This window comes from Dromiciops gliroides, chromosome 4, assembly GCF_019393635.1.
Source record: "Dromiciops gliroides isolate mDroGli1 chromosome 4, mDroGli1.pri, whole genome shotgun sequence".
Classification (NCBI taxonomy): Eukaryota; Metazoa; Chordata; class Mammalia; order Microbiotheria; family Microbiotheriidae; genus Dromiciops; species Dromiciops gliroides.
The window spans coordinates 107,402,334-107,428,713 of NC_057864.1; the positions used below are offsets into that span (position 1 = coordinate 107,402,334).

Sequence of the window (26,380 nt, forward strand, 5' to 3'; positions counted from 1 at the left end):
TTATCTCAGCAGAGTAACTCCATTATTCATCCTGACACTATCCCCCTTTAGCTGTTTGTTGCACTGATGTTATATTAATGAGGCCTGCAAATAAATGAACAGGAGATCAGAGAGCTGCCTTGTTTCTCCACGAAGCTGGATGACTTATTTATTTATTTGCTGGGAACTTTATAGCAAGTCCTCCCCATGGCCTGGGACAGCTGGCTTATGGCCTCTGAGCAGAGGTTTGGTGCAGCGCTGCAAATAAATATTCACAAATGGTCCAGCCCATAAGCCCCTTGATAAGTCTAGTTTCATCTTGAAGGAAGATGGGAAGTAAAGGAAATAAAGTCAGTTTGTTTATTTTGTGTGTTTATGGCAAGGATGGCAAGAATTGTATAGGGTTGTGTATAACTGTATGTATGAGTCCTAGGGGTACTGGTCAGGAAGACCTGTCCCTGATGCTTAGTATCGGTATGACCCTGGGCAAGTCATTTTATCTCAAGGGGTCCCAGGAAACATCATAAATGGGTTATAATTTGTTAATGAAGTCTCAGAGAGGGGGAGTGAAACCAGTGGTGTTAATAAAATATTTACAAATTACATTTTCATTTGGAATGCAATATTTTGACATTTTCAGTGCTGATTTGTCATCTAAATTGTGATTTTATGTGATAACATTTTTGTATCTGTACATAGCAAAGACGGCATTCTATATGTACACATAACCATTACATACTCATTGCTTTGTACATGTATCTACATATGTAGCTATCTTTGAGAGAGAGGAAAGAAAGGGGGAGAGAGAGAAGGAAAGAAAGGGAGGAAGGAAGGAAGAAGGAAAGATAAAGAAAAAAAGAAAAAGAGAGAAGAGAGCTTAGTATAGTGGAAAGAGCCCTGGATTTGAAGTTGGAATATGTGGGTTTGAATCTCAGCACCTCAGCTCTGTCATTTCCCATCTTTGTGACTTTGGGTAGGGGATTTCACCTCTCTAGGCATCAGCTTCTTCAGCTGTAAAGAAGAGGGCCGAATCCACACACACACACACACACACACACACACACACACACACAAACACACACACACACACACACACTTACATGAATATACTTTTGGTTTGGACCTGGGATATGATTGGTTTGGCAATCTTGCTCTATTAGTGTAGAGCTGTGTCTTGCTCTGTAACTTATTGTAGAGAGTTGTCTAGAGCACTGAGTAATTAATTAAGTGATCTCCCAAGGTCATACAGCCAGTATATATCAGAAGCCAGACTGGAACCCCAGGCTTCGTGGCTCAGAGATCAGCTCTCTGTGTATGATGTCAGGCTGCCCCTCTGTGTATGTATGTATGCATGCATGCATATGTACATGTATAGACACAATATATGTACACATACATGCACACACACATATTTGGGTATTTGAAGGAACATGATTTTGAGGGGGCAAGCATTCCTTCCACCCACTTAGATGGCCCCCTCTTTCTGGCTTAGCTGATCCTCTCCAAGCCCATCTATGGTCTAAAATTTCATTGTGCTCTGGTCAGCCTGGTATTGGGACTCTTCACCATAGCTAAGCCGTTCCTCAGATGATATACAGTCTTATCCCAGGGCTCATACTCAAAGCCTTCCCATCAAAACAGAGCTTTCCAGAGCTTGTCCTAGGCTTTTGAGAACCCAAGACCACCCCCATACCACAGGAAGACATTGCAGTGGGACTTTAGTATATATAAAGTTCACATCTCCTAAGGTGCACACTGAATTGATAATAGCTATGATCAGAGCATTTAGAACCGGAAGGGCCACTAGAGAAGATGACCAAAGATAAAAAAATTCAGAAAGTGGGTAATTCAACTGTGGATAAGTGGAAGCCAGCTGTAAAAGCCACTTTTCCCTTGACATAAAGGATGCGTCACTCTGATAAAGTATAGATTTGCAAGATGCTTTCAGTTCAGAATATTAATAGATTCTTACTAACAACACCCTGCTCCCTATTTCCCCCAGGTGCAAAAGGAGGTACCTGGGATCATGAGGTAGGTGCACAGTAGATAGAGTGTTGAGCCTGGAGTCAGGAAGACTCATCATCTTGAGTTCAAAGATGATCTCAGACACTTACTAGCTGTGTGACCCTGGACAAGTCACTCAACTGTTTGCTTCAATTTTCTCATCTGTAAAGTGAGCTGGAGAAGGAAATGGCAAGCAACTCCAGTATCCTTTCCAGGAAAATCCCAATGGGGTCATGAAGAGTTGGACACAACTGAAAATGACTGAACAACAACAATGAGATCACCTTAACAGGACGTGGGTGCTTCCTCAACTCTGTAACTTTAGACTTGTGTGACCCTGAGTAAGCCACTTACCTCTCTGGGCCCCAGTTTCCTCATCTGTAAAATTGGGGGGTCAGACAAGATGATTTTAAGATCCCCATAAGCAGCTCTAATCCTAGGAAACACCTGAACCAAGGATAGGCACCACCACCCATTCTATTTCTTAGCCTGCTATGCTTTTACTTGGCATTCCTTTCTGCTCCAAATGAGTAGCTGTGAACTGCCTTCTGACCTGTCCTCTGGGCTTTTCCATCAAGCTGAGATGTTTGAGAAGTCTGAGCATCCAAGCTGGGAAATCTAGGGCTCAGGTCATTACTTTCACCAGACTTCCTAGTAATCAGCACAATCAGAAATTGTGTAAATTAAGGCTGATCCTAGTCTCTCCTTTAGAAACAGCCTGAAGTTGTGGGCCCTCCTGCCCAGGGGTAGCAAGGGCAGGGTTGCCTTGGGCTCAGACATGCTGCCTGGACTGCCTCATGTCCTTTTGTAGTCTTTAATTAATAGATCTTTGCTCCCAGTTCTGCAGAGAAAGAAGGCTGGGTTGAGGAGATTCGGAGCCTCTATGCCTTGACTTGCCAATTTTCTCGAATTTGCTGAGAGTCTCCTGGAATCTTTTGGGAGGCTCTGTACTCTGGACATTAGAATAGCCATTCCTGGTCTGGATGGAGAAGAGAATAACATGATTCTGTCTTATGCAAATCTCCAAAGAGTGGCATACGCAGACTTCCTAAGCCTATCCCTGCTCCTGAATTGGCAGTGGCTCCCTGATCACGTCTGTGGGTCCTTGGAGAGAATGGTCAAGGGCAAAAATGTCTCTGCTCTGTGATCCCCGTCCACTGTAATCACTGGAATTTATAGAGTACATTAAGGTTTTGCCAAGCACCTCCCATCTGTTATCTTATTTGAGCCTCAGAATAGGAGTTATCGGTCCCTTTTTGCAGATGAGAAAAGTGAGGTCCAGAGCTCATTAAATCACACATAGAGGAAGAGGATCTTTGAGGCCATCTAGTCCAACCCTCTCACTCTACAGATGAGGAAACTGAGGCCCAGGGAGATTGTGAGGTGCTCAAGACCAGAAAGATCATTCTTTCTACTACACTACCAAAGAGGATAGACAGCCTCAAGGTAGCAAAGAGAGATGAGAAGGTTCAATCCTGAGCCATTTGTTAAAAACTATGTAGCCTGCAGGGCAAGCAGGTTCTGGTGTCCCTTGTGAGGTTAAAGTTGGTGAATGATCTCAAGCAAGACGTGGGCATTGGCCAAGAGATCTCTGTGCCACTGAGCTCTCAATTATCAAACCATATGGAAAGGTGCCAAGGCAGGAAGATGGAGTGCCTATCTGTGGGCAGGCACCATGCGCCTATGGGAGTACCTGTCGTGTCAGAGTGTCACAAAGCTAGAAGGAGTAATAGTGGTTGACGTGTACATAGAGTGATACAAACTGCTGTACACCTGTTATCTCACCTGATCTTCACAATAATAACCCCGTGAGGGATGAAGTCCCATTTTAAAGGAAATCATTCCCATTTTATAGGAAAGAAAACTGAGGCCCCAGGAGAGAGACTCATTCAAGGTCAAGTCCAGTAAGATGGGACCCAAACATAGATTGTCCCATTTCAAGCTTCCAAATTCACCATATTGTCTAAGCCTCGTTCTTCTCATCCGTAAAATGGTGATAATGCCTACTGACCCCCATGCCTAAAAGAAGCACTATGTAGAGACTATTCTTTGTGAGTCCTACTCCTCTCAGTGAGGAGATGAGAAGCCTGAGGCCCTGTAGACATTAAGCAGCTTGCTCAAAGTCACATGGTGGCATATGATTAGAATTCAGGTTTCCTGTATGTGTCTCACTGTGCTTAGGTGTGTGTGTGTGTGTGTGTGTGTGTGTGTGTGTGTGTGTGTGTGTGTTTGTGAAAACTTCTGTGGAACTTGGACATCTGTCGGTCAGCTCGTAAGCATTTATTAAGTACCCATTATATGCCAGGCACTGTGCTGAGTTGTGGGGATGCAAAGAAAGGCAAAAGACGATCCCTGACCTTAAGGAGCACACAGTCTAATGGATAAGCTTATTACCCAGTGGATAAACTGTCCCTGTAGGACCTGAATGTTCTATTTTAGCAACATGTTGTCATGGAAAGTGCACTGGATTTGGAGCTGCAAGACCTGGGTTTGAGTCCCACACTATTTGTGTGACCTTGGAAAAGTCATTTCAACTTCTGGGGTTTCCATTTCCTCATTTGTAACGCAAAGGAATTGAACTAGATGCTCTCTTCCCATCACTAGGACTGTGATCCTACCAGTGGATATGCACGGCTATGTGACCTTAGGTTTCCACTTCAACTCTCTGCACCTCAGTTTCCTCATCTATAAAACAGGGGAGTTGGACATTATCATAGGGCTGATGATTGAGAGCTGGAAAAACATTTTAGAGGTCATTGAATCTCTAAGGTCCCTCCTTGCTCTAAAATCCTAAACTCTGTGACCTGCTCTCTTCCAAGGGGATTTATTCTCTCAAATGTACATTTCGCCTCTTCCTTTTCTAAGCTGCTCACTCCATCCTGAGAAATCTGTTCTCCAGATCTGCACTTCCTAAAAGGGGGTGGTTCCCCTCTTCCTTAGTCTGAAGGTTCCAAGTCATCCAGGCTTCCTGAAATGAAGGACTGGGGAAGGGGGTGGGAGAATCAAGCACACTGGGTCAGAAATCTCTTGGGCTTTCAATCATCCACAGTTTTTCCTATTTTGGGGGTTGAACAGGTGATACATGTGCACCAAGATACACACACACACACACACACACACACACACACACACACACACACAGAGCTGACAGCTGAGGTGGGAACAGCCTAAGATAGCTCCCGAGGGGGACAGCATCATTATCACACCAGAGCTGGCTGGGAAAGAGCAGACGGAAAGTCTTGAGGGGGTCCTAACCTGAAGTTTATGCAAACTGGGAAATCAATAGGTTCTTTGACTCATCCTACCTGAAGCTTCCAGGAAGGCTGAGTCTCTGAGGGATAGGCTTGGTTGCCATGGTGACAATGGGGAAGGGGGGGGGAATCTAAGGGAAGAAGAACACACGTCCCTCAAGACCATCGCTGCTTTTTCTAAAGGAGAAGGGTCCTCTCCTGGGCATTTCATTCATTCCTGTGATTCAAGGCCCTGGCCATTTGGAAAAAGGACCTTTTATGCATGTGAAATTGTATTCTCCTGCTCAGATATAGACAGTCCCAGCAGAATCTTAGAATCAAAGGTATTGGGGGAGAACACCAAGGCCATCTAGTCTAATCCTGGATCAGCTATTCGAATTATCTCACCAATGTTCCTGAGCCATTGGTCTCCCAACCTCTGCTTGAAGAGCCCTCCCCAGGACTGACACACCTCTCCTCGTTGTTCCAGAGGGAGCCTGGACCTGACCAGTGGCCCACTTTAAATGGATCATCCATGAGAAGGAACTGCATGTGTACATCTGGGAGGTGGTGGTTATGGGGAGATTAATAAGAGGAGCAATAGTCCTCGTAAATCCTGGTGATTAAGAGATTGTAAAAAAAAATTCCTTGCAGGTTTCACCAAGTTGGGCAGAGACAGCTGACTATGAGCCCAGAGGGATGCTTAAAAAAATAAGTCTTAAAAATGACTTTTGCAGGGAGATGACAGGAGAAGCAGGGCAAGGGTTGGGAGGAATAAAATGAAAGAGGATATTTTAGCTCATGGGGAATAAAAGGGCTCTTGTAGACACCTTGCCCCACAGAAGGGCCTCTATAGTGAGGGAGGCCTCCCAGAGGGCCTAGGACTCTCTGCTTCATGGGCTTCCGTTTCCTTAAGGCCCTTACTTTTCTCAGTCCACTGCTTCTGGTTGAACAAAACTAATGGGAGACACCTCAGCTTAGGGCCCCAACCCCCTGCTGCTATATTATCTGGGAAAATCAATTATAGCCTAATTACCTCAGGGGGTTAATTAGCCTCAGAAGAGTTCGGGTGCCCCCTAAGAACAGCATGGCCTATGGGCAAAAAAGGAGAAAAATCTCTAAGGAAGCCACTGGCCTGGGTGCAAAGTGGCAGAGGGGGCATCTGGTGAGAGGGAGGGAGGGAGGGGGAGGGGTCCGGCGGTGGGTTTCTGCCTAAAGTCCTCTGCAATGCCCAGAGAGCAGGCCGCTGAGATGGATGACTGCTAATGTAAGAGAAACCATGGAACTGTCCAAAGTCTCTGGTCAGCACACATGTCAAATCACTAGGATCAGAGAGAAAGCACGGAGCCGCAGACGCAGCTCAGGGAGCTAAGCCGTTGTGGGGCACCGGCTGCAGACAAACACCATTCTCTGGCAGCACAGTGTCTCAGGCTCATGTTTCTTTCTTCAGCCTGATAAGAGTCAAAGGAGACATTCAGATCACATCCGTACTGGCCCCTGGAACCGGGTTTGGGGGAGGCGGCCATCGCACGAATCAAAACCTACTTCTGTAGGGCTTTAAGGTTCTCAAATGTTTTCCTCACAATGACTCTGGGAGGGAGGGAACATAATTGTTTATTGTCCCCATCTTGCAGATGAAGGATAAAACTGAGGTGCAGAGAACACGGAATCACAGGATCTAAACTGGAAGGGACCTTAGAAGCTATTTAGTCTGACCTATAACTGCACAGAGAGTCAAAACATCTCCAACGGGTGGGCATTGAACTCATTCATGTGAGAGCATCCTCTCCACTTCTGGCCATCTCTAAGATATTAAAAGGTTAAGTGTCTCATCCACAGTCACACAGCTAGCAAGTGTTGGGGCCAATGGTTTGCTTTTTAAATGAATTTGGATCCAGGTGCACTTGCCTACAGCTTCCCTAGGGGGATCCAGATTTCCTTTAACAAGGGATCTTGCTGCTTTGTGAATGTACTGAAATCGATACCGGTTAGGAAAAAAAAATCTAGATTGGGAGGGGAAGGGGGAAGGATACCTATTTCCTGTCCCAGTCAATCCATCTGTTAGGGCAGGGGGTATGATTACATCAATGATGGTGGTGATTGGTGGTAGCTAGGTGGCACAGTGGATAGAATGCTGGGCCTAGAGTTAGGAAGACCTTAGTTCAAATCTGACCTCAGGATACTTACTATCTATGTGACCCTGTGCAAATCACTTAACATCTGTTTGCCTCAGTTTCTTCAACTGTAAAAAGTGAATAATAGTCTCAGGCACTATGGAAATACTATTTAATAATATTTATATAAATGCTATTTAATAATGTATTGAAAAATAGAAAATTTTAGGGGAGGAAATAAGTATTTTAAAATAGTCTAATCTAAGGTTTGTAGGATCATGAAAGTTTGAACTGGAAAGGACCTTAGAGATATCTCATCACATCCTCCCACTTTAAAGATGAGGAAACTGAAATTCAGATAGTATGACTAATCAATCATTATTAAGTGACTACTATGTATCAGGCACTGTGCTAAATGCTGGGGATGTAAGAAAAAAGAATCAAAAGACAGTCCGTGCCATCAAGGAGTTTATACTCTAATGGAGTTTCAGGTACACATTTCCCTAAAATGGGTGGAAAATAAACAAGACCTGCTTCCTTTGTATATACAGGGAAACTGAGGCTGGAGGGAGGGGGAGAGAGCCATCTGAGGGTTCTATGATTCTTTTTTATGAGGCAGAGATGAAACAGTGTATTCCTTTGCTCTTGATGGTGGACAACAATGCTACCTGCCCAGTCTTTTATTCATCCCAACCATTAGGAAATATGCAATTAGTTTCCAGCTAGAAATGACAGCCCATGAATAGCAAGTTGCAAAAGATGATGAGCAGACAATGCAACCTCAAGTAAAGTACACCTATTCCTCTCCTGGGCCATTCAAGCCTGAGTGTAGCTATATTTTCTTATGCATTATCTATTCATCTTCCTTTGTAATTTGTTATTCAGGAAACATCATTTTTCTGGGTAACTAATTACCTGTTTCTTCCCATTAAAATGCACAAACAAGTTGGGACACTGAGAAAACCCTGAGAATGAGCACTGGGGCTAATCTGGTCCCAGCCTTTACTTTCTTATTACAGTTTCAGCTTGGTGATTCTAAGCTAATTGCAGTCACCAAAATCCCATTTCTGCTGAGAAAAGCTAAACCTGCTCTCTGAGACGCTCACCTACTGTGGAGCCAATTTCTCATCCCCACCTGGCTCAGTCAGCATGGTGGGGAGGACAGGCTGTCTCCATCACTGTCTCCTAGGGTTGTTATGCACACAGGCATGCACAGATGCCCCAAAGCTCCACATATCCACCCCCTAGCCATACTCACACATACATGTCACAACTGCATGTGCACAAAGCGACTTTTAAGTACTCAGCAGTACCTATATATGTAGCCCTTCACATGCACACACACACACACACACACACACACACCTACTTTGTATACCCTAGTACACACAGATGCACAGCTAGCTTACTGCCTGTGTGACCTGGAGCAGTCACTGCCTCTCTCAGACTCAGTTTCCTCATCTGTAAAATGAGTGAGTTTGACAGGATACTATCTAAGGTCCCTTCTAGCTTTAGAGATATGGTCTCTAAGGGCCCGGGTCCTTTTAGCTCTAAGTCCCACAATACACCTTATATTTCCAATCTTATTACACATTTTTCTGTACTAGCTAGTTGGTTGGCTAGCTCTTTCCCAAACTCTTAATTGATACAATTAAGAATTGTCTCTATTCATTAATAGGCAGGAAGGATGTCCTTTGTGTAGAATATTTACTGAAAGAGAAGGACTCCTTCTTGAGGAATGGAACCCTAATGGAGCCTTAATGGACTTAATGCATTGATGAGAAGAGGGGAGATATATGAAGTTAAAGAAATGCCCTGAATCATAGAAGATTCCCTGCCTGTCTGTGGAATCGTTTTGATTTACAGGGAAATCTTGGCCTCTTTGCATTCAGGCCATCTGGCTTCCTTGTTTAGAATGCTCTCCCTCCGCCTCTCTGCCTGTTAAACCTCCTCTTTTACTTCAAGACTCAGTTCAAGTGCCACCTTCTCTGCAAAGCCTTCCCTGATTGCCTACTCCTAGCTCAAAGTGTCCTTGCCCTTCTCAAATTTTCTTAGAGTATTATGGAACTTCCCCTTTTGCCTCTATCACACTCCTCTTTGTATATAGCTTGGGAAAGGAAAGGAAGGAAGGAAAGGAAATGAGCATTTATTAAGTGCCAACTATGTGCCAGGCACTGTGCTAAGTGATTTATAAGCATTATCTCCTTTGATCCTCACGAAAATCCTGCAAGATAGATGCTATTAGTACTCCCAATTTATAGTTAAGGAAACAGAGGCAAGTAGAGGTTAGGAGCCTTGCCAAGAGCAAGACAGCTAGTAGTTGTCTGACTGGCGATTTGAAATCATATCCTCTTCACTCCAGTGCTCTATCCACAGTGGTACCAACTGCCTTATGGAATTATAGATTTAGATCTAGAAGAGACTGTCAACTCCAAACTCCCTACCTCTGTTTTTTCAAAAAAGGAAACTGAGGCCAAGGTTAAATAACTTACCCAGAGTCATACAATTAGTAAATATCTGAGGTGGGATTTGAATCTGAGTCTTTCTTATGCCAGGTCCAGTCCTCTATCCACCACACCGTGTTATTTCATATCATATGTCCTCTAAGCATATTTTAAACTTTTTAATATTAGGGGCTATGTCTCTTCTCCTTCTTGTATCCCAAATGCCTTACATATAGCATATGTTTAATAAATGGTATTTGAATTGCATCTATAGCATCATAAGCTTCAGAGGTGGGAAAAGATCCTGTATCTAGTCCTAGGATCATAGATCTAGAGCCAGAGGAGACCCCAAAGGACATCAAATCCAATCCTTGCATTTTACAAAAGAGGAAAGCAAAGCCTGGAGACATTGGGACTCGCCCAAGGTCACATAGGTAGTAAGTGACAGAGGCAGGATTTGAATTAAACTCCTGTGAATCCATGCACAGTCCTCTTTCCACTGTACCACAAAACCCCAGTGAGGGCCAGAGAGGGCTGTGATTCAAACCCAGGTCTTCTGACTCTAAATCCCATGCTTTTTATACCATGCTAGGCTACTTTCTCTGTAAGAATAAGCTATAAAAAGTGGAACCAATGAAATTTTCCAGTTTCCTTATGGAGTAGCAAAATCTATACTTAATATCCTCATAAAGTGTTAGAGATCTCTTGGGAAAGCACAACCAGTGGTAAACCTCCTGGAATTAATCCTGTATGTTTACAGGTCCATAGACAAGCCTGCATATCCATATATACACAAAGAACCACCCTTCAATGAACACAGTATAAAGTCTCTAGAATTACCCCTGTGTGTCTACGTATATATGTTTATGCATGCATACATATATATAATATGTGTATATATAGAGAGAGAGAAAGAAAGAAAGAAGGAAAGAAGGAAGAAAAGAAAGAGAAAAAGAAAGAGAGATGTATATGTATACAGCAGGGTAAAATCTTGAATAATCTGATCCAGCTCGGCAAACAAGCATGTATATCCACATACACACAAATTCACACAACACTTTGATAAAGCAAGCACAGACTAATCTCTTTTCTGCTGTCCAGGGTCCTGATCTGGGCAATTTCTCCCAATCTGAACACTTACCTCTGTGATTTGAGGGTTGGTACACTTGACATTGTGACTGGACCAATCAAGCCAGGTGGGGTTGGAGCAATGTTGATGGAGGGTACACCTGCGCTCACCACTGCACCAGCCGCACTCAAACTTCCGGTCAGCCTTGAGACAGAGGCCGCAGCTCTCTCGTTGGGCGGCACATTTGTAGAGATGGACTGTGGAGAGATGTGGACAGTCATATCCTGTGCTGATGGATGGAAACCAGGAGCTCTCTTTCCCCAGTCTTTGTCCTCTCCTGTTGAGTTCATGATTTTCTGACATAAACTGTTCTCATTTGTGGACATGAGACATAGCGTGTTACTGGATTTGAAGTCAGTCAAGACTTGTGTTCAAACGATTGCTGAATTGAATTGAATTGAAAATTCTGCCCCTGACAGTTTAGAGCTATTTTAACATGAGCAGATCACTTAGTCTCTCTGAACCTCAGTTTCCATCTGTGCAATGGGCATAAATAACCTCTACCACTGACCTCACTGGTTTGACATGAGGATCAAATAAAAAAAAATGCAAAGTACATTCGAAAACCTTAAAGTGTTAGATAATTATCTGTTATTAAATGCCACTAATCATAGTTATCAAGACTAATAATTATAATCAATTATAATCAGAACCATCCGGTATCTACATGTAATGTCTTTTTCAAGTATTTCGAAGTATTATGGATTTTGTCCTTTGAATTTCTATATTTGTTCATTAGAAGTAAGGATAGACAAGACCGATTGCCCGTTTCACAGAATAGGAAAAGTGAGACTCAGAGAGGTTTACTGATATCTAGAAACCCCACTGAATGCAAGTGGGGTCAAAATCTGAACTCTGAAGTCTCACATCAACAACGCTGTCTATATTCTGGGACACAGATACGGGGATGAGACTTGCCTGACAGCTATGCTGGAGTTGCAAGGGGCTGAGTGGAAAGCTGTGATGGGCCCTGAAAGACCAGTCATAGCCGGCAGGATGAGGACTGAAGCATCTTTGCTCATCAATCTGAGTGACTTGGAGGGCAGCACCCTATTTAGTGCCATCTGGCTGTTTAAAACTTTAGTAGGATGTATTTTGGAGTTTATAAACCCCTTGACACATGAGCCACAATAGCTAGAAATTCCCTGGTCAGGCCAAAGCAATCAGATGCATTTCAGCTCTTAACTTTTGGAGTAGGTTTTAAGTGGGAAAGGTAGGGATAGTGTGTGGGTAGGCTGTGTCCTTACCCTTAGGGTCTAGCTTAGTGTCTAGCTGGATGTTTGGCCGGTTGGGTTCAGAGGTGTTTCTCTATTGGGGTTTGATAACAATACCCTTAAGGCAAGAGCCCTATTTTCTAATCTTCCCAAGGTCTTCATCTGTGACTCCTCTGTTTTCTGTAGCCCTATACCTCAGTCCTGGCCCTAAAGGAACTGCTTAAAGATCTGGCGTTACTCCTTGATTTATTTCAAAAGTTTCTTTAATAGAGAGAACAGGGTCCTCTCTAGTGATGGAGACAGAAAGACACTACTTTTCTTCCTTCAATCCTGTGAGGCCATGTGGTATAATGGTTAGAGTGATGGATCTAAAATCAATTCAATTAAATGAACATATGTGAAGCATCTACTATGTGCCAAATGTTGTGCTAAGTGCAGGGGACACAAGAAAAAAATATCTATATCTATATGTGAATATATCTCTATCTATCTGTCTATCTGTCTGTCTGTCTATCTATCTATCTATCTATCTATCTATCTATCTATCTATCTATCTATCTATCTATCTAGTCCCTGCCCTGAAGGAGCTTATAATCTAATGGGGGGAAGACAAGACACAAAAGGAAAAGGAAAATGAGGATGACCTGGGTGGAGATACTGCATCTGACAATAGCCATGTGATCATGGCAACTCAACATCTGTAACCTCAGTTTCCTCACCTGATAATAAGACTGTGGCACTTACCTCCCAGGATTGTTTCAAGTTTATATGAAATAGTGTATGGTAAGTGCTTTGCAAACCTGAAAATGCTATATAAATGTCAATTATTATTATCTTGCAGCCTGAGCTGCAGGGATGTGACAGCTTGGATGGAGTGGTATTTCTTTAAGCTCCAGGTGCAAAATCAAGCTCTGGGAGTCAAGCCCAGAACATCTAGCAGGGGAAATATCTCCTGTCTCTCAGCAGTGGGGAAATTTGGCCTGCAAACTGGGAATGGCAGGAAAGCTTTTTAGCTCAATTCCGGTCTCCTAGTTATAAAGGTTTAAGGGAAGGGGAAGGGAAAGTCATTGAACTTTGGGGCTACTGGGATCTTGTCTATAATCTGCCTTATATGCTCATGTTCTCTGATGTTCCCTTAGAGGGGATGATGAGGTAAATACAGATGTAATTAATTATCACACTGATGATTATTTGTGTGGGTGGAAACACCAGGTCTCAGTCAGGTGTACATGGCCATTTTCAACCTACTGGGAATTTGATACATCAGTGGTTAAACCTCTAGGTGCTTTAAGTTGGGCAAAGGCAAGAAAATGTAGAAGATGACAGGAGGAAGAATGGCCACTTCCAAGGCAGTGAGGGAGAGGGACCAGGGATTGGTGGCTTCAGCTTCTGATTTGGCTTAATGGAGGAAGCCACAGGCCTAAAGAAGTCGGACCTAAATCGGGGTGTGTGTGCATGTGCGGGGATATTTGACTTTGGGAACACCTTAATTGCCATCGTTCCTGCCAAACATACATTTTTACCTTGTATTAACCTGACAGACATTTCCTTGTCTCACTTTGTGCACTGTATTTTAAAAAATATTTTAAATATTTGAAAATATATACTCTGATGAGTATATTTTATTTCCTCTGAGAGAATATAACCTCCTTGAGGGTAGGCATTGCCTTTGTATCCTCAGCACTCGGTAGGCTGCTTGGTGAACAATAGGCACTTAATAAATGCTTGTCTGATTGATGCACTGTCATTTGACTCTACTCTCATATTTTGCTGGTGGTATTTATAAGGAAAATCCTTCCTAAGCTAAGTCTATTTCAGTTGTGAAGAGACAGTTCAGGGCCTGGGAGAGGACTGTGGATACTGGAGTGAGGGCATCTGATTAAGTGGTATGGAGGTTGATACGAGCTTGATTCTAGATCCTGGGAGGTGGCAGCAGCCACCTTTGAGAATCAGCTTTTATTAGTAAATAGGGCATTAGCCCGAGAATCAAGAAGACTTGGCTTTAAATCTTTCCTCAGACATTTGCTAACTGTGTGACCCTGGGTAAATCATTAAACCCGGAAGCTCCAACTGTGCCTCAGTTTCCTCATCTGTCAAATGAAGAGGTTGAATTTGTAAGGAATTAATTGTTATTTGAGGTTTTTATGCCTCCGTGTGCACTGGCCTGGGGCTCCACAAACCACACGGTGCTCCACCCACTGGTTTTAGCCGTTGCCAGGGCTCTGGCACCTCAAGTCATCACCACTCGCTGACGCCTACATGGGCCTGGCAAAATTATAATGATTGGAAGCCTAGTGAGGGCAGTCATGTGACTGTCAGAGTGGTCATCCCATTGGCTGGGGCTGTATGGGGTGTTTCTAGGTTTGGGGGAGGAGAATTGGGCATTCTAGGTGGAAGCTGGAAAGCCACAGGCATTCTGCTGCGTATTTTCGGCTGATTCCTGGGCGGTGGTATTTTTTCAGGTATTATAATTTCCCTTTCCCCATTTTATTTCCTTTCCCTTGATCCTACTGATCCTGTTTGTGTTTTTTTTTTTAAGTTCGTTCTTGTTCAAATAAATGTTGTTCTGTTTTGAGGGAGGCTGCCGGTCTCCTTCCTTGCCCCAATATTGTGGCGAGCCGCTTAGCTAGCACTCCCCAATTAAAAATTGGTCCCCACAAATTCAATGGTTTCCAGGGTCCTATTCAGCTCTAAATCTATGATCCCCTTTTGGACCTGAGACCCCAGTGCATCCAGGGAAACCTTAAGTTCCCATTGTAGGTCTAGGAACCTTCATTTAGTTACAAAATCAGAGATCAGAGGTTTACGTCACAGAGCAGGTCAAAGGCTTTGCTGCCCGCATTTTCTGCCTTCAAGGTCCCATTGCAACCTTGGTCCCTCCCTCATTCCGAACATTTGGACTCGGTTCCTGCTGATGGTTTGGGGTGAGGTGCTATTTGATAGGCGATGAGTCATATACTAGGAAAGTTGGGGTAACCTGGCTCCCAAATCCCCGCCCCCCCATACCACCCTCTCTTCTTAAACTTTCCTTCCCATGGGCCTCCAGAGAATAGCTTTGAAAGGCCTCTGTGTGTAGTGACCTCGGCCAAGTAGACAAGAGAATGAGTTTGATGGGAAACAACGTCTCATTTTCCTGGGAAGCTGGCAGGGCTCTCCTGCCTGCTGTTCTACTAGATCTGATTCCATAGAACATTTCAAAGGCTCTGTGAGTCAAAGAATGAGGAGGAGGAGCCGGCAGGCCATGCAGGAAAGACTCTGTTTGTGATAAAACATGGTGTCCCACAGGGAACCCCTTCGATGGCCCCCAATTTAGCTTGCAGATCCACTGAAGTGTTCCCCAAACAGGGGGTGTAGTCTTCATGACACAGTAGCTGGCTGGATCTTCCCCCTCCTGCTTTGCCCTTCCCCAGGGTGGTTAAGACATCAGAATGCCACCAGAGAGCGGTTGCTCACCTTTCAGATCCTCTGGATTATCGATGACAAAGTTGCCATTCCATACCACGGCAAAATCCACGGCCAGATTGCTGATGTCCATCCCATCATATTGGTACTGAAGGGAAAAAGAAACAGGCATGGCTTAGTGGGATGTGGTCACCTGCTCCCCACTGAGGGTCAGCCAGAAGTTCCCATCCATCTGAGGAATAAGGTAAGTCCTACGCCAAAAGTGCTGGCATCTTGGGGGGATGGACACTACAGCAGGGAAAGCATGGAGCCTACGTCTCTATCATGCTTCTGTCACTAACCAATTCTCTTAAACAATCCCCCCAAATCCTTCAGTGGTTTCCCAATACTACGTGATAAAATCCAAACTCCTTAGCTTGGCATTCAAGGCTGGTCCCAATATAACTCCCATCTAATCTTCCCAATTTTATTTCCTCCAATGAACTCTCCACTCTAGCTGGACCCTTGAACATGTCTTGTATGAGCCCTGCTTCATTTACTTTGCTTAAACTAGTCCCTAGAGATGGAATGTCTTCCTCTGCTCCACCTGTTGGGCCACTCAGCTGCCTACCTCTCCCACCTCTTATTTAGTCCTACTCATTCAAATTCTAGCTAACATTACATTTCCTAGGCCACCCATTCCAAGTGATGTCTCTCTTCCTTGCGGTCCCTTATTATCTGGAGTCCTCGTGTTGTCACTGACCCCATGCTATCCTATGTTGTTTGGTATCGTTTCAAGTGTATCTATTTATCTCCCCAAGTAGACTGTAAAATAGGCCTTCTGTGGAGTAGTCGATCAATAGATGATTACTGACTATGGGCTCCTGGGAATCCTTTACATTTTCTCCATTATCTTTAGGGCAAGATAAAGGTTGTCCTGCACCTGAAACATGCATTTGTTAACTCAAGTGGATATGGGGACCTCTCATCCACATAAGTAAGATTTGAGATCTTCCCAAAGTGAACCCTGGGTGGGGAAAATGCAAACTAAAGAGTTGGGATATTTGGGTGTGGGACAGGGTGGTCAGCTTCAACCATTGGATCTATTCTGTGTGAATCTAGAGTATAGAGGACTTTTGTTGTTCAGTCAATTTTAGTCATGTCTGACTCTGTGACTGCATTTGGGGTTTTCTTGGCAAAGATCCTGGAGGGGTTTGCCATTTCCTTCTCCAGCTCATTTGACAGATGAGGAAACTGAGGCAAACAGGGTGAAATGACTTGCCCAGGGTCCCACAGCTAGAAAGTATCTGAAGCTGGATTTGAACTCAGAGAGATGTCTTCCAGAGCCCAGGCCTAGCACTCTATCCACTGTGCCACCTGGCTGCCCTGGCTTATAGCAATCAATCGATCGATTGATCGATCAATTTATAAGTATTTATTAAGCATCTACTATGTGCCAGACACTATTCTAGGCATTGGGGATACAAGTACAGAAAAAGGAAACAATCCCTAATAATAGTTACAGCTAGGATTTTTATAGTATTTTTTTTTTTTTTTACTGAGGCAATTGGGGTTAAATGACTTGCCCCTGGTCACACATCTAGTAAGTGGTAAGTGTCTGAGGCCGGATTTGAACTCAGGTACTCCTGACTCCAGGGAAGGTGCTCTATCCACTGTGACACCTAGCTGCCCCTATTTTTATAGTATTTTAAGGCTTGAAAAGCCCTTTACATGTTACCTCATTTGATCCTTGAAAGAATCAAAGCAAGGTAGATGCTATTATTCTCTCCATTTTATAGATAAGGAAACTGAGGTTGTTAGAGATCAAATAACTTGTCTAGGGCCACACAGCTAGTCCAAGGCAGGATTTGAATTCAGCACTTACCCATTTCAAGGTTCTGCTTTACCTATTAGGTTACCCAACTGACTTCCTACTTGCAGGGGGAGCCTACAATGTACTAGGGGAGACAATAAGGACATATGTAAATATATTCTACATGAACATTTAGTGAATAAATACCCACATAGAAAAAGTAGTTCAATACAAAGTAGTTTGGGAGTGAGGTCACCAGCAGTTGAAGAGGAGCATATATATATGTATACATTGCAATTTGGTAGTCTTTCCAGGTTGCCCGGTTACTGGGGTTCTCTTGCTCCTTAAGTGATCCTCTCCATACTTATCTGCATGCATATCATGTCCCCCAAGTAACATGCAATTCCGAAGGGAAGGATTGTTTATTCTCAATGCCTGGTTCAAAACCTCCCACGTAGTAGGTGCTTAATAAATTGACCAGTTGATTGACTATTCCCACCTCTGTCCTCTCCTCCTCTCCCTTGATCCTGTGTTGCCTGCCCTTTCCTCCCTGGACCTGGTCCATGGTCCATTCAGGACAAATACCCATTATCTTTCTGAGCACGAGATCTGCCCACTCTGAAGGTATTGAGATGTGGCTCTTCTGACTCTTAAATCTCTGATTCAATGGTCCCTCCACTGGGGCCAGTGATGACGAACTCCAGGAATCTCCCATCCTAGAGGCTGCCCTGGTCTCTACTGAGTCCATGTCACCACTTGGGATCTTGCCCACCCAAGCCCCTGCCCCTCTTTCCCTTTTGTTGTGCTGCGCTCTGTGCTTACCCCTCCTTTCCCTTGTGCCGGGCGGCTTTCCGCCGATTACAAATTCTATCAAGCACTGGTGACCTGGGAATGTGACAGCTTCCAGATAAGAGGCCCGAGATTCTCTTTATCTCTCCCAGGCGAATTAGCTTCCCTCAACACCTCTGTCACTTCACCCCCACAACACACACATCTCCGAGCTGACCCCCCACCGTCAGAGACAGGGAGCTGGCAGATAAAAAGATCTTCTCTGGGCTAGTATTATAATTAAACACCTCCCAGCTCTCTGTCTGGCATTCAGGATGAGTTTAACCCTTGATGCTCAGGAAATGAGTGACTTCCTCCCTCCCCTCTCCCACTTCCTCTGACTTTTCCCTCCCCTTCTTCCCTCTTTCCTATCCCGACGTTTGATGGAAACTGAGACCTATGCTGGCTTTGGCTCTTTCAGCCTTGGGTGAAGATGGTATTCATGTCAAGGGTTATATGGGAAGAAATGAGTGATGCTTCAGGAAAGCCAACTCAGTTCATCTCTTCAAGCCCCACATGACCCAGTCTTAGCAGCGAAACTACACTTGTGCTTACTGACATAGTTTAAACAATGCCGTGTCATAGGTCCATGAGTACTCAATGTGGCTTCTCCTCTGTTCCTCGGATTACTGGGTGAGCAAATGAAAAAGACAGAAGATGCCTCAGGCCTGGGAGACAAGTGCCCCCTGGGAGTGGTGGATGCAGGCTGTGAGCCAGGTGTTGCCGTGGTGACGGAAGCCCCAGCTCCGGGGATGGTCCACTCTCAGGGGTCCTTCTTACCGAGCTGTTCTGGCACTGCACACTGGAGCTGTTGAAGCGAAGGGCAGGGACACGATAGACGATTCCCTGGATGTTGAGGACACACTCGTAGCCCCGTTGGCCAGACTGTGGTTGAGGCAGATTTCGGGCCTTCAGCGTGATTGGCTTCACCTCTCCTACTGGGATCAGGATCTCCTCTGTGGGCACCAGCTGGGGGCAGTCCTAGAGAGAGGACACAGAGAGAATTAGTGTCTTCCATTTGCATCATCCTAGGTGGCCAGGAACCCCAAGACTCAGCTCAGTCCTCCAAAGAGCATAAGGCCCAGGGAACCATTTGTGCATCAATGGTTCTTGTGTTTAAAAGACCCCCTTTGTAGGCTATTACTATACTTTGCTGTCTTTGTTTCCTTCCAGTAGGTCACTTATGAAAGACTTGGCACAATGGAAAAAACACTGGAGCTGGCTTCTGCTTGGGCAAGTCATTTAGCAAGGTAAGAGCTGTGTGTGTGTGTGTGTGTGTGTAGGGGGTGAGCCATAGCACTAAGTGGGAGCAGGGCAGAAAGAACGTCAACTCTAAAGCTGAAAAGAATGAGAGTTGGCTTGGCCCTGAGGGGGAGGTGGGAGTCATATGATGAAGGAAGTATGGTGGGGCCAGCTAAAAAATCAGACCCAGCTGCTAGAAAGAGGTGAAGTAGGGCTCATTAACCTAGAAAGCTATGCTGATCATTTATGGACAAATGAAGCATCTTAGGGTTAGATGCAAAAGTTGAAGAACTTATACACTAATAGAGGAAAGTGACTGGACCTGGGATTTCACTGGAATAGGACAGTGGTTCTCAAACCATCTGGTCTCAACCTCTTTTTACATTTTTTAAAATGATGGAGGACCCCAAAGAGTTTTTGTTTCTGTGGGTTATATCTATTGATACCTGCCATATTAGAAATTAAGATGTCTTTGTATAACTATGAAGATAGTTTTGACTCTCGGGACTCCCTGCGAGGTTCTCTGGTCCAAGGACCACATTTTGAGAACCGCTGGTATGGGGAATACCTGGATGAGGACACTCCCTCTCCCAATGTAGGTCAGCCCCAGATAGCTGGTATCAAACTCAAATAGAAATGGTGGCCTTTGAGCCATACATTAAAGATCTCCATGGGCTACAATGTTAACTTAGAAAGCCACATATTAATATTATCTCTGTTTTGTGGTGGTTTCATTTTTTTTTGTCAAACATTTTTCCAATTACATTTTAATCTGGTTCTGGTCAAACTCAGGAGTGTTGTGAGTCTCATGAGGGCTGTGGATCATATACTTGATACCTCTTGCCTAGTATTACTGAGAAATAAGTGACTTGGCCAGAGTCACATAGCCATTATATTTCAGAGGCATAATTAGAAGCCATGTATTTCTTCTGGACATCAACACCAGCGCTCCGTCTATTATACTAGGCTGCCTCTCTGCTGATATAACCTTGTTAAAGCCACCATCTCCATCTGAGGATCATAGATTTAGAGATAAAAACAATTTTAGATATTTATTTTCTTCCTCATTTGACACTGAAGACTCCTAGTGACCTTCCCAAAGTCATAGAAGTAGCAAGTGTCAGAATCAGGATTAGAACTCGGGGCTTTACACTCCAAATACAGTACTCTGTTTTCATTCACTGCTCCAACTGTCTCGAATGAATGGAGTTATGGATGGAGAGGCTGAGGTTCTGGGTTCAAATCCTGGCTCTGTCTGCTCACTATCTGTGTGACTGTGGAAAAGTCAACCTGAATCTGGGATTTATCCAAGTTATAAAACAAAAAGTAAGATGATGTTTAAGGATCTTTCTAGCTTTAGACCCTATGATGGGCCTACCCATCAAATGAGATACTATTTACAAAATTCTTAACACAATTCCTGGCATATAGTAAGAGCTTAATAAATGCTTGTTTCCTTCTCCATCCATTTTGAGGCTGGGCAAGGATTAGCAGCAGTCATTAAGAGACAGAAGTGCCTTCCCTGTTTCCAGAATGTTGATATATGGGCCAGTAGAGAATTATTGAGTAGGGCAGAAGAGTAACACCTTTTGGGGAGTGAGAATGAGCCCCCTTCTTGCCAGGTCACATTTTATTTCAGGTTATCCAAGAAGGAGAAATTTGTGGCTTTAATGTGACACAATGTGAGTTAGAAACATTCATTGAGCTCAAGTCTCATCTTGGACTTGACTATGTGATCCCTGGGCAAGCCTCTCAACACTCTGGGAAAATTGCTAGGTTGTACAAGAAGTGCTGATTTGCATGGGTAGAGGGAATTCCCTTACTGGGAGTTCCCTGGTGTTCGATATACACTACAGGTCAAAAAAATTTGCATGTTGGGAGGTAGAAGGGAAAATGAACTGTCTCAATTCTCAGGGGCTTTGATATTGTCATTACAGTCCATGTGTGTGTGCTCGTGTTTAGGAGGGGTGATGATAATTCACAATTTAGGACATAAACTGAAGGCACGGATTTTATCTCCTGAGACCCAGGACTCTCCAGTTCCCCTGCTCTGGCCCCTTCCCCCCATCCTGAGGCTCTCTTTTCTTTCTCCCTCTGCCCCATTTCTGCCAGCTGACCCCCTCACGCTCCCCTCTGCCAAAGGCATCATGTTATCAGCAGCTTCAGCTTTCTAGCTCCGGCTGAGCCGAGCTTTCCAGGAGGTGGATCGAGCCCTCCCAGCAACGCTCTCAACACTTGCTCGGGCTTTTTATCTCATTTAATTACCAGGCCCTGCGTGAATGCCATGTTGCTTTGGAAAACAAAAAAAAAGAAAAAGAATAAAATGTTATTTGGGGGAGGAGGGGCTGAGGGGGAAGACAGGGAGAGACATTGATTCATGCTTGTTGGACTGCTCTATCCTCTTTCAAGTCATCCGCAGGGATAGGAAAAAGAATACCAGGTAGAGCCAGGAGACCGAGATTTGAATCCTAGTGCTGCCATTTTTTTTTAAACTAGCTCAGTGGCAGTGGCCAAATCAACTAGTTTCATCGATCCTGTTTGCCTCAGTTTACTCATCTGTGAAGTGAGCTGCAGAAGGAAGTGGCAAAACACTCTAGCATCTTTGCCAAGAAAACCTCAAATGGGGTTTTGTTTATTTTTTTGTTTGTTTTTTGTTTTTGTTTTTTGGGTGGGGCAATGGGGGTTAAGTGACTTGCCCAGGGTCACACAGCTAGTAAGTGTCAAGTGTCTGAGGCTGGATTTGAACTCAGGTCCTCCTGAATCCAGGGCCAGCGCTTTAACCACTGCGCCATCTAGCTGCCCCTCAAATGGGGTTTTGAAGAGGCAGATATAATTCATTATCATCATCAACAACAACAAAGTCACTTCACTTCTCTGTGACTGAATCACAGAACAATTGATTTGCATTTGTAGGGGGGGTTTTCTTTATACTTCTTTTTTAATCATAAAAGAATTTTATCATTTCCAGTTACATGTAGAGATAGTTTTCAACATCTGTTTTTATAAGATTTTGAGTTAAAAGTTTTTCTCCCTCCCTTCGCTCCCACCTCCCCAAGACAGAAAGCAATCCGATATAGGTTATATATGTAGTCACATTAAACATATTTCTGCATTAGTCATGTTGTGAAAGAAGCAGCAGAACAAAAGGGGAAAACCTCAAAAAAGAAAACAGTGGAAACGGTATTTACTTTTCTTAAAACACCAAAACCAGAAGGTTCCAAGTGTCACAAATTGCATCTCAGGTCCTAAAGTTTTGAGGGCTTCCCACCATCAATCAAATCCCTCAGCTGAGGGGCAAGGAGTGGCCTCTATGGTTTTAGAACAATGGAAAGATTCTGCTGCTGAAGCAGACAGGCAGTAGGGTGGAGGGGAAAGAACGTGGGCGTCGGGGTCAGCAGTCATGGGTTCTCCTCATAGCTTTGTGTCAGTGACTTCTCTTTTCTGGGTCTCAGTGTCCTCATCTATCAAATGGGCAGGGGCTGGGGAGGTGGGGCGCACCTTGCCGATAATTTCGTCTGACTCTCATTGGCTGTCCTCCATACCTGGAATCCTCTCCCTCCTCATTTCTATCTCCTGTCTTCCTTAAAGTCCCAGCCCAAATCCCACCTTCTCTGAGAAGCTTTTCCAGTTCTCCTTCCTCAGTGATGAGCTCCAACTTATCTTGTTTGAATGTGTCTGGGTGTTGTCTCCTACACTAGATCTTATGGGGAAGCATCACTTTCTACTTTAAAAAAATATCTCCTGGGGGTGGCTAGGTGGCGCAGTGGATAAAGCACTGGCCTTGGATTCAGGTGTACCTGAGTTCAAATCCGGCCTCGGACACTTGACACTTACTAGCTGTGTGACCCTGGGCAAGTCACTTAACCCCCACTGTCCTGAAAAAAACCCCCAAAGCCCCCAAAACAAAACAAAACAAAACAAAACAAAAAACAAAAAACAAAACCACATCAAAAAATATCTCCTGGTGCTTGGTATAGTGCCTGGCACATAGTAGGTGCTTACCAAATGCTTGCACATCTCTTTAGAAGGCAGCTAAGTGGGTAGAGTACCAGGCCTGAAGTCAGGAAGACTTGAGTTTGAAGCCTACCTTACTAGTTGTGTGACCCTGGGCCAGTCACTTAACCTCTGTCTACCTCAGTTTCCTCATCTGTAAAATGGGGATGATGATAGCACCCACCTCCCAGGGTGGTTGTGAGGATCACACGCGATAACAGAGGTGAAGTGCTTAGCACATGGTTGGCACTTAATAAATGCTTATTTCCTTCTCTGCTCTTCACTGTGAGGGTGTAGGCTCTTTAGCCCTTGTCTAGGGATGGTATTAACAAGGGAACTGGCAAGGAGTCATGGAAAGAGAGGTTTCAGCTGAAGGCTGAGAGCGGGATCCTGCCAGGCCTCAGCCCTGCTCTACTGAAGGTCTGTTAAGTGTAGGGCTTGTACCTGCCAGTGGAGTACAATGAAGGTTTTAGCAGTAATTACTACTACTACTACTACTACTACTACTAATAACAATAACAATAATAATCATGATAAATAACTATATGGTGCTTACTATGTGCCAAGCACTTTACGATTATTATCTCATCTGATCCTCACAACTTTGCATTTTACAGATGAAGAAATTGAGGCAAACAGGGTTAAGTGACTTGCCCAGAGTCACACAGCTAGTAAGTGTCTAAGACTGGATTTGAACTCAGGTCTTCCTAACTCATGGCCCAGCGCTCTATCCACTGCACCACCTAACCCCTATAGCCACTGGATAGCATAGGCCCACACTGTGTAGTAGAAAGAGCATTGGACTTAAAGTAAAATGACCTGAGTCTGAATCATGCCTCTTACCCCTTGTGTGACCTCTCTGGGATTCTGTTTCTTCATCTGTAAATGACTCCTAAGATTCCCCCTTCCAGGTCTATATGTAGAAGCAAGGAGCACAACTCCTTGCAGGCTGCTTGTCTCCTACAATATTCCTGCTTTTCCCACTTCTGTCCAAGCACAAGTACATACCTACCCCTGCATGCAAACACTGCCGCCATGTTAGGGACAAGAAAGGAAATGATCCCATTGGGTGATGCACAATGCAAAGTGTCACTATGAAGGCCTGTTGCCACATGGGAGCTTCACAGTCCACCAGGACTGGGAGAACCACTCAAGGTCATCTTCTATCCTCCTCCATCCCTCCCCTTTTAGACAAACTCTCCCCTGAATAGGCCCAGGCCCTGCCTCCTTCCTAACTCCTGTTCTCTACTTGTAATCAATCACAGCTAGCAGAATGGGGAGGCACGGTTCCATCAAGGATGTCCACTAAGGTGATGACCCCAAAGATGGAGGCCCAGGAGCCCAGGGAGCACTGGAGCTCCGGCAAAGATGGGCCCTGTGGCTCAGCTCCGCTTCATCAGCTCCCAGAACTCGGGACACTTCAGCGTGTTGAATCGACTTCTATGTGGAAATGGCATTATCTTCACCCACTGGACTTCAAAGGGGGAGCGGAGCCGGCATCCTGGGAAGCTAATCGGATTTATTTAGTTCTATCTCTCCCCTGGGACAGGGCGTAAAGAAGATATTTATGTATCTACATCACGCTAGGCCTGGTTTAGCCATGGAGGGAGATGAGCTTTTAAAGTTAAAAGCTGTTTGCACACCCACAACCCTGTAGTGTTAATGCTGTGTCATAGGCTGGACCTAGCTTGAGCAAGGAGAGGATTCAGGGTCCCACCTCCAGGGCTGCTGAGCATACATCTGGCAGAGGGAGAGTCCTACACACAGCCTTAAAGGAAGCCCAAATTCTTTTAAGGAGGCTGGTAGACTTTTTTGGTAGGGGAAGGGAGGGTGAATAATAGTGCTTTAAGGTTTGCCCAGGTAGGGAAATAGAGTGCCTGGGCTTGAGTCAGGAAGATTCACCTTCCTGAGTTCAAATCTGGCCTCAGACACTTACTAGCTATGTGACCCTGGGCAAGTCACTTAATCACGTTTGCCTCAGTTTCCTCATCTGTAAAAAGAGCTGGAGAAGGAAATTCCGAACCACTCCAGTTTGTTTGCCAAGAAAACCTTAAATGGGGTCATGAAGAGTCTGTTATGACTGAGCAATATTTCAATCAAGGATTGCGAAGCTCTTTACCCATGTTCTCTCATTTGAACTTCACAACAACCTGGTGCTATTATTAGCACCATTTACAGATGAAGAAACTGAGAGCCAGAAAATATTTTGGAAGTTTTCAGTCCAACTTCCTTATTTTTTACAGATTGAGGAACCCAAGGCATAGAACGTTTAATGGAAACAGACCCGACCTCCCTCATGCAGCGTACATGAAATCTCTCCCATTTACCCCAACAGGCCCAAGAGGGGGAATGCTGCCTCCCCCTCCTCAGGATCAAGGAATCCTAAGGAAGCCCTGGGGACAGACAGGGATGCTTTCTGCCTCTCTGGAGTCACTCTCCTACTGTCCCCTGCCCTGCCCTCTCATGCTGAGCATCTGCTTCCAAGGGAACCTTCTTTACAGCTTTTAGTCATAAAGATTGACCCGTAGGCATTGAGAGCATGACTTGCCCAGGGTCACACAGCCACTGTGTGCCAGAAGCAGCTCTGGACCCTGGTCTTCCCACCTGCAAGGTCAACCCTATATCCTCTTCAACTCCCTACCTCTCATCTTACACTTAGTAAGCATTTGAATAATGTGTGTTGAATTCAACTAGATTGTATTGGGTGGAACTGGATAAATAGGTATTCATGAAATGTGGTTTCATGACTGACTTCTAAGCCTTCTGATTATACACACACACACACACACACACACACACACACACACACACATCATACCACACCACACCCAGTGAAATTGAAGTCTTATAGTGTCAGAAAGGAATTTTCCCAAACCCAACCACAGGAACCCACGGAGGTCCCATTGAAGTAGGGGATGTCCTCCCAGCCCCCCCCCCCGTCTCTCCGTGGGGCATGTTCTCTCTTACTGTGCCCCAACCTCTCTAGGCTGCTGTTCCCAAACAGAAGGG

General features: G+C 44.6%; 1 protein-coding gene across 1 annotated transcript in view; it reads right to left on the reverse strand.

The window, feature by feature from the left end:
• Positions 1-26,380, reverse strand: part of PLXNA2 (plexin A2) — a 324,127-nt gene that overhangs the window by 67,777 nt on the left and 229,970 nt on the right. The window contains exons 10-12 of the mRNA XM_044001416.1: positions 18,917-19,117; positions 15,568-15,664; positions 10,913-11,097 (exon numbers count right to left, since the gene is read on the reverse strand). Of these exons, the coding sequence (XP_043857351.1) occupies positions 10,913-11,097; positions 15,568-15,664; positions 18,917-19,117 (483 nt within the window). The remainder of the gene's footprint in view (positions 1-10,912; positions 11,098-15,567; positions 15,665-18,916; positions 19,118-26,380) is intronic.